General features: G+C 56.5%; 1 protein-coding gene across 2 annotated transcripts in view; it reads right to left on the reverse strand.

Annotated features, from left to right (window-relative positions):
- Positions 1-12789, reverse strand: part of PPARGC1B (PPARG coactivator 1 beta) — a 50139-nt gene extending 37350 nt beyond the window's left edge. For both annotated transcript variants that reach the window (XM_071570211.1, XM_071570210.1), the window contains exon 1: positions 12652-12789. In XM_071570211.1, coding sequence (XP_071426312.1) covers positions 12652-12735 — 84 coding nt within the window. In that variant the 5' untranslated portion in view covers positions 12736-12789. The remainder of the gene's footprint in view (positions 1-12651) is intronic.
- Positions 12790-13489: the final 700 nt, after the last annotated feature.

A 13489-nucleotide genomic window follows, 5' to 3' on the forward strand; every position in this document is an offset into this window, starting at 1 on the left:
GAAATACAAGAGGAAAATACTCGATCCTTGATAGTCAAGTTCAGGCACTGCCTCCTCCACTGATCAAGCAAAATCCCAGCACCAGTATGGACTTCCAGCAGGGATGCTCCAGGCACAAAGCCTTTGGCATGACACAGTCCCGCTAGACAGGAGCAATGTGGGAGGAGGGGCAAAAGCAAACAGAGTTCAGAGTTACAGTTACCAGAGAAAAATGAACCCTAGAAAAAAGGAACAGCTCCATTTTCCACTACAGGCAAAGGTTTGCAGATCATCCCTTTCCACAGCCAAAGGACATACTGGTGACTGGTGGAAGTGTGGACAAGTGGGGCAGCCTGAGAGGCCGGGGGATACTGTAAAGCCACTCCAGCAGCAGAGAGAAGACTCAGGCCCATGCAATGGTTGTTATGAATGAAGGTGGGAGCGGTGCTGCTAAAGATAACTTTGTGAGCAGGTACTATTAATAGCAATACTACTGGGCTTTTTCTTTGTGCTTCCTGCGAGGCTCTGTGGGATTGATGAGCGCTAATGGATTGGGCCCTGCCACAGCGCCAGGGAAGGACCATGTGTGTGCATCACTGTGCACTGTGTGCACAGCAGAGTGATGCCATCGAGGAACAGGGACCAGCGGTGGTGGCTGACTGGGCCACCCGCCACTGCCACTGCCAACCAGCACCAAGCCGGTGCTCAGGCCGAGGATCCCGCGCAGAGCTGCTGGTGAGGCTGCTGCCATCCCAGTTTCCATGACTACTTCAGCACTTGGCGTGAGATGGAGATGACGGGATCAGCCAGGAAAGTAACTGAGCGGAGCTGGCGTCCTCCGTCTGCCGTGGCCGGCGGCACAGCCTTGGCAGCCCTGAGTGAGCGGCTGGCACAGGGTGAAGCCCCAGAAGCCTCAGGGCATCTGTGTCCCCCTCGCATTGCGGGGCATGTATTGGCTGCCTGTTGTCCCTGCGAAGCAGAGCCTGCCCATCCCATCAATTCCTCCCTGACACTTCCAGAAAAGCACAGTCCAGGTCCTGACCCCCAGCCCTGTGCTGGCCACCCAGCACACTCACAACCAGAGCACCCATCCAGGTCTGTCCCCCAGCACTGCCCTGGGCTCTTGCCTCTGCACTGCATTTCCACTCCTGACGGGGCTGTCTCCTCAGCAGCACCACCTCCGAGAACACGGATCCCTTCACGCCCCAGCTTGTGCCAGGGCCCTCCAGCACAGCATGAAGCCTGGCAAGGTGGTACCCAGCTCCCCTGTGCAGCTCAAGGAGATGCTGCAGGCTGGGACCGAGCTGGCACTGGGACAGCCCTGATCCTCACTGGCCCTTGGCCCCGCAGAGGCTTTCCCTGGCTTACAGGTAATCTAAGATCAAGTGCTCAAGCCAGACGTGCTCAGTCAGATGCGTAGGGACACCACAGAGCAGTGGGGAACCGAACACCTGCAGCATATGACTCCCCAGCTGGCATGGCCCCCCCCAGCTCCAAAAGAGCACTCCCTGGGAACCCCATCCCTTGCCAAGCCGCCGTGAGTGGCCAGTTCATTCCCAGTCTGCTGGCAGGGAACTCATGGGGCTGAGGCAGTGCAGCCGGGACCCCCAGCATCCCCTCTCACCCGTGCGCAGGATCCTACCTATGTACCCTTTTATTCCAGCAGTGCAATTAGCCTTGCTGACCCCTGAAATCCTCAGCCTCTCTAAGCAGCCATGCATTAAATCCCGGATCCAAGAGTGGAAATAGACTTTGTAAAAGGCTTATGGCCCTATTTATTACATTTTACGCATGACGGAGTTCGACAGCACGGCAACTGTGCTGCGGCTCTGCATCCACACCAAGGCAGACGGACAGATGGATGGGCAGGATCTGCAGCAGGCAGCAGAGCCTTGGCAGGTGTCTCCTCCCAGCCAGGCTTGGGTTGTCAAGCTGAGTGCTCCCTCAGACACAGGCCGGCAGGGATATCGATCTAGATGAAAGCCAACACCGCTCTCGGGACTGGGTAACCGTATCTGCCGCACATTTGTATTCCTTAGAGCAGGGTGGGAGGGCTGTAGCCATCTGCCAGAGCGGCTCAGGGATCCTGGGGACACTGCGAGCCCTCCGGATGGATCTCCACTGCGCTGCCTCCTCCCATTTCACTGCACAGCCTTTACCTTCTCTGTTTCACCTCCACCTTGCAAAGACCTGAGGAGCACATCACCAAAACTCAGTCCTTCCTTCAGACTCAGGCCAGCTCCTCAGCAGGGTAGCACCTGCCTGGTCCCTGCCTGTGTGATGGGAGCTGAGGGGGCACCACACTGGGGTTTGCAAGGTTGTACAAGGGCACATGTGAAGCCAGCATGCAGGTGTTCACTGACACATCCCCAGGGTCCCACTGTTTAGCCAGATGGCTCCTGCCCTGGGTGGGGATGGCAGGGGTGGAAGATCCTGTGAAAGTGAGTGCTGACATGAGGTTGCACAGCTCTGAGCTGGGCAGAGGGCACGGTGACAGGCAGGAATGGGCAGCAGAGGGATGAGGTGTGCAGGGAGGCAGAGGCACTGTGTGCAAAGGAAGCAACAGAAAAAGCACAGACATGATGGCTCAAACAACTGAGGGACCCTCTGCTTTCCTGCAGAAAACACAGGGCAGCTCCTGTATGTCTCCATCAGAGCCCGAATCACAAAACAGATCAGGGAGGCCCTGCAGCAGCACCAGGCTAGGGAGCTGCAAAGCAGGCAGGAGCAGAGGGAAACACAAGGGTGTTCTTTTCACACACTTATAAAGAGCCAGCTACAAAGACTCAAGCAGCATGTGTCCCCAAGTCCCTGGGACACCAGCACACATGGACACAAACAGCTGCTCCTCACTTCCTTGGAAGGGACTCATGGCACCCTCAGCATAGGGCAGTTGGAAATATCAAGAGACAAAAGCAAAGGTCACCTTGTGCACCTCCAAGAAACTCAGTTTCCGTCAACACTTGGTTCAAGGTGCAAGCCTGGCTGATCCCAGGGTGTACACAAGAGCACAACCACACCACTCAAGCAAACTCATCTCCTGTGCTCTGTCCAAAGACAACAAGGGATCTTGTATGCATGAAGAAGCAGAAGCAGGTCCATGGGATGTTCATGGTGGATGGATCACGCTAACACCTGCGTCTCGGAGAAGTGTACAGGCTGTGCTGTGCATCAGGATTGGAAATGGATGTCCTTGGCAAGTGGAAATGGGACCTGTGGGGCATTCCTCAGCTTGGCGTTTCAGAGGCTCGGTCCTGCACGTTTCCCTAAAGGAACTCAAAGGCTTTGATGCCTGTGGTGCACCTACGGGCAGAAGGACCTTCACCCTTCCTTGCCTTTCCACCCAACCCCACATTGCAGGGGTGATTCCACTCCAGCAGCTCTGACTGATCACTCCAAGGTGCAGCCGGGCTTTGGCAGGGCTGGATGTGAGATTTCCCCCTGTAGCTCATCTTTGCTTCTGTGCTTTGGAGCACAGATCATCCTTCCAAGGGGAGGTGATGGTAGGTTAGCAAACAGCATGTTTGAGCATAGAGGAGCTCTGGCCTCAAAAGGCATCGAGACATTTATTAAAACCCCTGCAGTCCACACAGGTTTGTGCTTCCCAGCTGGGTCACTGCCATGAGCTTCCCACTGCTCCAGGACAGCTCCAAGCCCATCCTGCTAATGGCAGGGGAATAACCCCCCTGGGCCCAACTGAATGAGGTTTAAACTCCCTGTAACACCCGTCCACAAAGGTCCCATACCCGCCAGGGCACTCGCAGGCTAATCCCCCCTCCAGAGCAGCCACTATATTTAGATATCTAAATGAAACAGAGTGGCTCTTTCCAAAAAAGAGTTCGTTTGGGTTACATAAATACAGAGAGAAACTTGAAAGCTGTATTTCCAGGTCCTTGCACTGCCATAAGCGAGCAGCTGAGATGAGAGCAGTTTCCCCCTGATAATCTTCCTTTCATTTCTTTTTGACTCAGATGGATGTGCAGATGGGTTTCCAGCTCCTCTGGGCAGACAGGCAGCAGGTAAGAGGTGGGAGCTGAGAACAGGCAACCAGGGCAAGCAGACCCTCATGGGCAGCCCCTGGTATCCACAGGGAGACTGCACTGCATCCTGGATGCACTGATAGAGGAATAGAGTCAGCACTGCAGGCAGGCCAGGCAGCATGACCCAAAGCATGGGCAGGAAGAGTCAACAGAAGTAAATAAACTTAGTAGCTCCAGCCCTTCCCATTTGTGCCTGTCCCAACAGTCCCCCGCAACATCTCCTTCCACTCAGCTGCCGACTTCCTTCCTCCTGCATCCACTTCCACATTCCGAAGCCCCTGGTTCCATGAGGAGAGGAGACATGCATGTACCAGCATGTCCTGCACACCTACCATGGCTCACCCCAAGTGCCAGAGCTCCAGGACAGGGGCTGCCCGTGCTCCCCAGTTCAGAGTCAGATGTTGGTCATGGGCACAGCAGTGTCCCCAGCAGAGCTGGGTGACAACATGCACCATGAGGGTTTCTGGGGACATGGACCACGTGCTTTCATTTTCAAAATACATATAAATAGACATACTTATGCCTTCCTAAAAGGACATGGCCACAGGAAAAAATAAAAAAAGCAGCTCAAATACCATCCAACCTTTCAGCCTGAGAAAACCACACAGTTCTCACAGGCTTGAGCTCTGTTACCTGGGAAATGGGTTCTAGCACTCAAAACCCGCATGCACCAGGCTCCCAGTGGGGCCCACACAGAAACAGAAACTTCCTTTTTAAGAAAAAAAATTGCAATTTTTTCCTTTTCATTATCAGCATGGTTCAGTCGTGACTGTGTGCAAGTTGCTTGAAAGGAGAAATGATGCTGGTGGTTTAAATTCTCCATCTCTGCAGAGCTCTGGGGTTTTTGCTGCTCAAGGCAAGGTTTAAAAATCCTCCCCTCATTAAGATGCAGGAAAGTGGCCCTGAGCTGCACACACCTGGCACAGGCAGGGCTACAGGTCCCAGAGCCCAGGGGCAAAGGGAAGTAGCTCAGCAGCCGTGGTTTGTAGGGAGCCAACAGGAATGCAAAACTTAATTAGCTGGAAGCCAAAGTTGCAAACATTTGCACCGAGGCAGTGAAAGTGCCAGGAAATCAGGACAGAGGGACTAGCGCTGGACAAAGTTCAGCCCTGCTGTGCTGCGTGCCAGGTGAACAACCTCTGTGTGGCAGAACCGGGTGCTGCCAGATCACCTGGCATGAACCATCGTGCAGCCCCTGCCCTGCCCTCTGCCAGCACTGCCTGCAAGCCCCGCTTCCCACACATGGGCAGTGGTTCTCCCCCTGCTCCGAGCCCAGGGAGTGTGTGCTCTGTCTGGGCACCATGCATGGAGTCAAAGGACTGTGGCCATCCCAGCCCTGTGCCCACCAGGTCCACACACCATGCTGGCAGAGGGGCTGGCATGCTACTGGCATAGGGGAAAGAGAGTCAGAGCTGTCTCTCCTTAAACCTTCCAGGGGAGCTGCACAAGAACTATGTTTGACACCTCCAGTTCCTCAGTGTCACCCAGGCACGTGCACAGCCATGGCCCCCGTGTGACCAGTGCTGCTCTCTGCTCCAACCCAGCCTGGCTGCAGCTCAGCCCTGTCAGTCCTGTGTGCACGCAAAGAGAATGTCTCCTGAAACACCCCACGGCTTCAGATGCACTTTTTTCATTAAAGAAAAACGAAGTAACACAACTCACTTCTACCTTGGAACTTGGCTAAAAATGAAAGAAGAAGGGGCTCAGCAGAAAAGCTGCCAAAACTGGGGGGACAGGGAGCACACTGCCTGCACCAGCAGCGCCTCCCCTGCACCCCAGCTCTGTCACAGGTGGGGCTGCTCCAGCTGTGGGTCACCTCGTGGCAGGACAACCAGGTGCCCAGCTGTCACTTGTGAAATATGCAAACCCCCCTCGTCTTCGCAGGAGGAAGGAGAAGAAACATGACCAGAGGCAGCTGGGCTTCCTTCCGTCCCCAAGGCACAGTCGGCTGCCCCAGCCCGCGGCTCCGCTGCGGCACAGCCCAGCTCGGCACAGCCCGGCTCGGCACGGCACGGCTCGGCACGGCACGGCTCGGCACAGCCCGGTTCGGCATGGCTCAGTCCCTCACCTGCCGGGACGCTCGGTCCTGTCCCCTCGCCACAGGATTTCCTTGCTCTTGACGTGCATGAAAATTAGGAAATGAGGGTTCCTCGGGGAATAGGTGGGGAAGGCAGCTTTTGACAGGGGGGGGCAAGGGGGGGAGAAAGGATGACACCTCCCACGCCCGCGGCCTCACATCGCGGGGTCGAATGCGCTCCCCACACAAGGGCTGGGAAGCGGAAGGGACAGGAGTGATGAACTTCTGTGATTTCAACTTGCTACAAACTGAAACAGGAACGGTGGAGCCCGGCTCAGCAGAGGGGCTGCGGTGCTGCCCTGGTCGCGGCCACAGAGCGCAGAGGAGGAATTTAGAAAATGCATCTCAGTAAAGATACGCTGCTGCCCTGCAACTGTAATCGCTGCAAGAGCTTGAGGCGCCACCTCAGCACAAAAACATCCATATAAAGCATGTACTGCTCATCCCAGGGGAGGGGAGAAGTGTCACATCAGCCCTCGGGCACACGGGGATCTGTCTCGCCTCGGCCCCCATCACCAGGCTGCCCTTCGCCAAGGGGGGACGTGGTTGGGTGGGCAGGGGGCCATAGGGACACATAAGCAGATGTAAAAAGGTCCCGTTATGTTTCAGCAGGACCCTCATAGTGCTCGAAGCTTCTCGTACTGGGGTGCCCATCCAGCACGCAGTGCCTGCCGACTTTGCCTCGGGACAGCCGGGATGTGAGATAAGTGAAGTATTTTCCCTAAGCCCCACACTGCTGTCCGGAGCCGGCAGAGATCAAAGGTTAGTCTGGCTACTGGATGGGGCCACGTCCCCAAGGTTGCCACAGCGGTCTCCACATCCCCCACCAGCAGATACCAGACTTGCCACACGGAGAAACCCTCCTCGGGGGCTTTCCAGATCTTACAGGGCCAAAGGCGATTTCCAGCTTTTACTTTTCAGAGGTGAACTGGTTTAACATAGCACCTTGCAGCAGCTCAGCCTCGGTTGGTGCCTCTGCTGGGGAAGTGCAGCAAGATTGGGCTGGATAAGGACAGAGCTGACGAGACCCTGAGCACAGCCAGATCTGTGCAAAGTCCTTCGGCATTTCTTGGAAGCTCCCATTATTAAAAGAAAAAAACAAAAAACCCAGCCGCCATAAATAAATAAATAAAATTTTGTGAGCCAGAGTTCAGGAAAAGTGCTGAAAAGCAGAACAGTCAAGCGATAAGGGAAGGGAAACATATTGGCTGGACCATCACCCAGTGCCTACAGTGCCGGTGCCCCTGGAAGTAGGTCATTACCTCACCTGACCACCCGCACCATTAACTTCAACCTTTAGTCTCTGGCTCGTTACTACAAGCAGAGGCAGCTTAAAACATCCTCTCCCAGGCGCTCACGGGAAGGTGGCTCTCCAGGCAGCAGGCAGGAGGTGGGAACATGCCCCTCCAGGCAGGGGAGCCGGCTGCCCGCTCTTGAGGTGCGGGATGGGGCTGCCCAGCCCGAGTGCCGTGGGGAGCAGGAGACCTGCAGGGCTGGGATCGCAGCGGTCAGCCCGGCACGGCCGCGCTGGCGGCGGCTCCGGCGCGTACAAAGTTCCCCCTCTGCTAAATCCCTTCAGGCTGCCAAGCAGTCACGAGAAATATAAGCCCGTGCGGGGTTGCCATGGAGCGGGGCTCAGCTGCGGGAGCCCGGAGCCGATTCCTCCGGCAAGCGTGTTTGTGACCGAGGGCCTGCCAGCACCTCGTGTCCCGGCTCCTCAGTGCCGGCGAGCGCCACGTGCGTGGTCCCCTTAGAGCCTTATCTCTGGGGACAGCACTTCCCTCCCGACAGAGCCAGTGCTGCAGAGCCCCACGGGGTGGTCGAGCTCTGAGAGCACAGCAGGGATGCTGCCCCTCGCCCTGGTGACACCCTCTTCCTAAGGCCATGGACAAGCAGAAGAAGCAGTGGCTTTGGTGGTGGCATTTGCCCTGCAGGCACTGGGCCAGTAGCACAGACTGGTCCCCCAGGATGCCTCTGCCCCAGCTGGGTGATGTCCCCAAGCTTCCACAGTGCTGGCACATGCCAGCCATGGGGAATTGTGCCCTTCACAGAATCATAGAATGGTTTGGGTTGGGAGGGACCCTAAAGATCATCTCCTTCCACCCCCCTGCCATAGGCAGGGACCCTTCCACTAGAACAGGTTGCTCCAAGCTCCATCCAACCTGGCTTTGAACACTTTCAAGGATGGGACTGCCACAGCTTATCTGGGCAACCCGTGCCAGGGCCTCACCAACTCCACAGGGAAATTTTTTTCCAAACATCCACTGTCTTTCAGTCTGAAACCATTCCCCCTGGTCCTGTCACTACAGGACTACAGCTCCCATGCTCTGCCATGACTCCCAATCCCACCAAAGGGGATTTCAGGCCCTGGGGGGCTCCTGCCCCAGCACCAGTGGCAGCAGTGCCTGGCAGCACAGCAAACCACCTCCTAAGAGCCAGCCTGCGGCCTCCCTATCCCCAGCCCTGCACTAGAGACCATGGGACTCACTCCTCAAAACCAGGGGTTTGGGGCCGAAAGGCACATCCTGTGGGCATTTTTCATTGGACAGCTCAAAGATGCTGGTAAGCCAGTGCAAGAGGAGTTTCTCACTACAAAGAGGCTTTTGACATTGGAAAGGTTAATGGGAGAGAGATCCCTCTGCCTCACAAAGCTCCCTTTGCTGGAGGCCTTAGGTTGAGACTTTAATTATTCACCTGTTGGAGAGGTGCCTTTCCATTACAGCATGAGACTGGTCAGGGATGTGCAGACAGGTGGGAGGAAAGCCCACGGCATGGGGCAGCCCTGGACCACCAGCCACAAGCAGTGGGTGAAGGTAGGCAGGTGTGCTGAGGGGCTCTGCGAGGGGCCAGATCTCAGGCCAGCTCTCCTTTCCCCTCTCAGCTGCTCCCAGCAGCTGCTCTCTCCCGGCTCTGAGCGGCAGGATCAGCAGCACACTGTGCTCACCAGCCTGCGCAGGCTGTGCTGCAGCAGGGACAGCCACCGGCATCCCCAGCACCCGCTGCTCCTGCTCTGCCAGCACACCAGCACAGCCTCTGCCGGTGACAGCCACCAGGGCACGACCACCCTGCAGCTCTTCCTAGAGAGCGAGGGGGTCTCCAGCCCCAGCAATGCAGCAGTAGCTCTTGGATCCAGGCTGCAGCAATGCAGCCAGGCTGAGGATACATTCTGCACAGGCCCTTGGGCTGTCTCAGTCATCCAAACACTCCCTCTCCACCAAAAAATATCTTTGAGAAAAAAGATGCAGAAAAAGCAGGATATTGGTCTGCTCAGTGAGGACTATCAGAAATTAGGGATGCATCGCTACTTCATTACTAGCAGTGCCAACCCACCGAGGGCTCCCTGTGCCTCCCGCACTCATCGACGGATTAAGATGTTAGCAGGAGGCTGGGAAGTTAAAAGAGGGAATATTGTATTTCAGTTCATGTGATCTTTAAGCACATCTCTGAGAAGCAGCCTGGATTTTTTTTATTTTTTTTCCCCCCTGCTGCAGTTTCTTTGGGGTTTTTTAACAAACTGAAGCTGTAAGAGTCACAGTGCCCCTGCCTCTTGCAGGGATGCCGAGAGCTGCTGGCCGCTCCGCGGTGCTCTCGGCAGAGCTCCCTGGCTGGCACTTCCCAGAGCTTGGTGCCAGCAGACGAACCAGCTACAACCAGCTTCCCACCTCTGAGCAGCAGAGTTGCACAAAATGGATTAAGCAGGCCCAGAAATGACATGTTTTGAGTCACAGCAAAACAAAATGACTTTTTTTTGTTGCAAAAAAGGAAAAAGGAGTTGGCCGTAGAAAGGCAGATATCAAGTGAAAACCCCTGATTTTCTTTCTGTAGCAATGCAGGTACCACATGAATCATCGCTGTCCTGGATATGTAAATAGAGGTTAGCAGGCACCCTCAGCTCAAAACCTTATGATTATGGGCCTGATGTAAAAACCCATGTCAAACCTTCACCATGCATCTCCCCAAAAGCTTCCTCAGGATTCCTTCCATGGAGAGGAAAGGACCACCTGGCACCTGCAGGCACCCAGCTATGCCTTTCTCAAAACCACTGCAAAACCAAGGACGGGGAGGAACACCAGGGAGAGAGGAAGAGAGCCAGAGTTCCTCAAAATTTCCACGAAGGAAATGGCTAATATTCGTGAACTCATGGCCTCCTGACATTGTAGCCTCTCAGGATAATCTGATCTCGTGCTGGAGCACTGGGGTCTTTGCAGAAGCAGCTTTTGGGCTCCATTGAGAAGTCAGTAACCCAGTTGTAAGCAGAGGCTCGTACAGTAGTAATGGGGAGAGACGTCAGCGCCAGCCCGGCCCGCCTCCCGCTCCCAGTTAGAAGGCAGCATGTGACAGAGCCAGGGCTGGAGCCTTCCCGCAGTTTCATCAGAGGTTAAGGTACAAGCACAACACATGCTTACAACTGCACGCGGTTCTTAACCAAATGCATGCAAATCATAACTGGGGGGGCTTTTTTCTTTTTTTTTCCTTTTTCTCTATTCTTTTCATCCCAGCCTTCAGCCCCTCTGCACACGTGGGGACACAGAGGAAGGAAATGGAATTATTGAAAGCAGGCACTGGGTGGGAGAGCACACACAGTCTGCACGGTCCCCTCGCTGCTCCTCACTTTCTGCACCTGCAGACTTCGGACCAGCACTACCTGTGCACATACCTGCACAGCTCCCTCCAACAGAGTTCATGTAGGAGAGAGGGGAAAAAATGGGACACAGCAAAATGCACTTCAGGAGATGCCAGAAACATGGTCATATTTCAGCACAGGCCATTTCACAGTCCCCAAATTTGCAGGGAATGTTCACAACATGGTGGGTTTGCACCAGAGAAGAATGCCAATTCACAGGATTTTTTCCCCCCACTAACAGTCCCTTTTTGGAATAAGATTCCTAAATTGGCACATCAAATGCTGACCAAAAGGCAAAAATAAAATAGAGACGCGTGCTGCAGTCATATGGGCTTTTCACAGTAAGCATGCAGAGAACAGGAGGGTTCTTGCAGGGAAGTGGAGCCAGGAACTTTCACCCACTCAGGGAGAAACGAGGCTGGTGGGACCTGCAGCTTTTCTGCTGTATGTTTAAGGGACGGCATGCCTCACAGCCAGCCTCCTCCAAGGGAGAGCATTCCACACAACCAGCCTTCCCCTCCTCTAAGTCGACGGTTCCCTCGGCAATAATAAAACTGATCAAATGAGAAAACAAACCGCTTACAAAATCTTCTCGGCCCACTTCTCACCCTTCCTGACCCTTCTGCCGTAATCAACCTGTCAGCAGCTCTTCGTTAACAACCCAAGCTGCCGCCTCCCCTCCGTGATCTGCCCCCAGCAAGCCGCCCGGTCCCGTGCCAAGCCAGAGCGCTCTGGGGCTGGTGCATGCGAGGAGAGGTGCCGGGACTACATCAATCTTGCTGATGGCAAGAACTGCCTGGTTCTGTCTGGCACATACACCGGGGGCAAATCTGATTTACCAAGTCTTGAGACCTTGTTTGTTTTGAACCCAAACGGCAGATTAGTCCTCGTCCCGTTTCCCCCGCCACACACACGCTCCTGCTGTTCGCAATCCCGGGGCTAAACTGGTGAGAGAGCACGGGTTGGGACGAATGTCTTCGCTTCACAATCGGAGGTATTTTGTAATCCGTGGTTATGAAAGTGAAGGGTCGGGGATGACATAGAACTACAGAAAACTCTTCCCACTTGCACCAGCCTCATCAATTCGGCTGCAAAATGCGCGGCCGTGCTCCAGATCAGTCACGGCTCCGGCTCCTGCCCGGTTTATTGTATAGCGCCTCTCTTCCAGCCCCCAAAATGGAAAAGCATGCGAGCCCTATAGCCAGCACAGCTCGCTCTCGTGATCCCGCCGGAGCTGCCAAGGAGCCTTAATCTGATTTTAATACCCAGCTCCGTCCAAAACACAACCCATCCACATTATGGAGCCAGTGACTCTCAGCACCGAGACCCCTCTCCCTGTCGCAAAATCCCCCCTCCTCAAACCTCCATCCCCCAAGAACCCAGCCCGTATGCGTGGAATTGACGCTTGGAATGACTCATCCCACAGCCCAGCTCTTATCAGCCCCCACCGCGCAGACCCCTGCGGAGCCCCCCCCGGCTTGCACCGCGCCTCCCCCTCCCCACCTTTGAGGGGCTGTAACACACGGGAGGGGCTGTCTGTGCCGAAACCCATCAACCCATCAACTTCTCCCCCCTCACCCCCAAATTCCCTGCAGATGGCGGGGGTGTTGGGGGGGGGCGGCGGGAGTCCACGTGCGAGTGGTGCTGAAAGCGCCGGCGGGGCTGCGGGGAAAGCCACGCGGAGGGGCGCGCAGAGAACCGCGGATGGGCGGCAGGGCTCCGCATCCGCGGAGCAAACGGGACCCCCGCAGACCCTCGGGGCACCGTGTGGAAAAGCCATTCCTCGCATCCCCCGCTCCGGGAGAACCAGCTCTTCCCCCAGGTGCTCGGGAAGAGCCGGGGGGGCTCTGCCGGCTTCCCCCGCCTCCTGCAGTTGCAGCGCGCTGGGGACCCGTCCCGCAGGGCCCCCCCCGCCGCTGCGCGGTCCCTACCTGGCTGTCAGCGAGGTAACTGAAGACGAAGGAGGAAAGATCCTCATCGAGCAGAGAGCTGCAATCCGGCCCCGGCTCCGCCATCTTCCACCTCCGGCTGGGGCTGAGGCGGCACCGAGCATGCAGCAGGCGCGGCGGCGGGAGCCGGGCGGCCGGCGGGGCGGGGAGCGCCGGGGCGGAGCGCCCGCAGCCCCCGCCCGCAGCCCCCGCCCGCCGGCTGCGGGAGCCGGGCACGGGCAGGGCAGTGCGAGGCAGCGGGGTCGGGGGGACGCGCAGCGCTGGCTGAGTGCCCCGTGGGGTTTGCAGACACGAGTGGGGCACCAGCACCATCCCGCGGGAAAAGCACCCGCTTGGAGCACCGCTGCGCGTCCCTTGGAAGCGCCAGCCCTTAAAAGTGGGGGTGGCCTGGAGTGACCGGGTGCCGCTCCGCGGTCCCTGGGTCACTCCGATTTGAGATGTATGAACGCTGGGTGCTGCGTGTGACAGCGGGGCGTCACGTCCAGGCTTCCCCGGGGAGACACACACACAGGGAACCCACTGTAAGCCATGGGATGCACACCTCAGAGTGCCAGCGCTTGAACACGGGGGTATTCAGGGGCTGCCAACATCACCGGGTACAGGAGGGGTCATACCCAGGCTCTGTGGGGGTTCACCCACGTTGCAGAGCGACCTGTGGTTCTTGCAGACATACATGGGGCACCATGTCTAACAGACCCCGTACAGGGAACGCACTTTAGGCAATGCCATACATTTGAAGTACCCAGAGGCTGCCAGTACCACTTACTGCTACTCCACAGTCCCTAGGTGACTCTGAGTTGAGATATATAAATGCTGGGTG

This window comes from Pithys albifrons, chromosome 15, assembly GCF_047495875.1.
Source record: "Pithys albifrons albifrons isolate INPA30051 chromosome 15, PitAlb_v1, whole genome shotgun sequence".
NCBI classification, from domain to species: domain Eukaryota; kingdom Metazoa; phylum Chordata; class Aves; order Passeriformes; family Thamnophilidae; genus Pithys; species Pithys albifrons.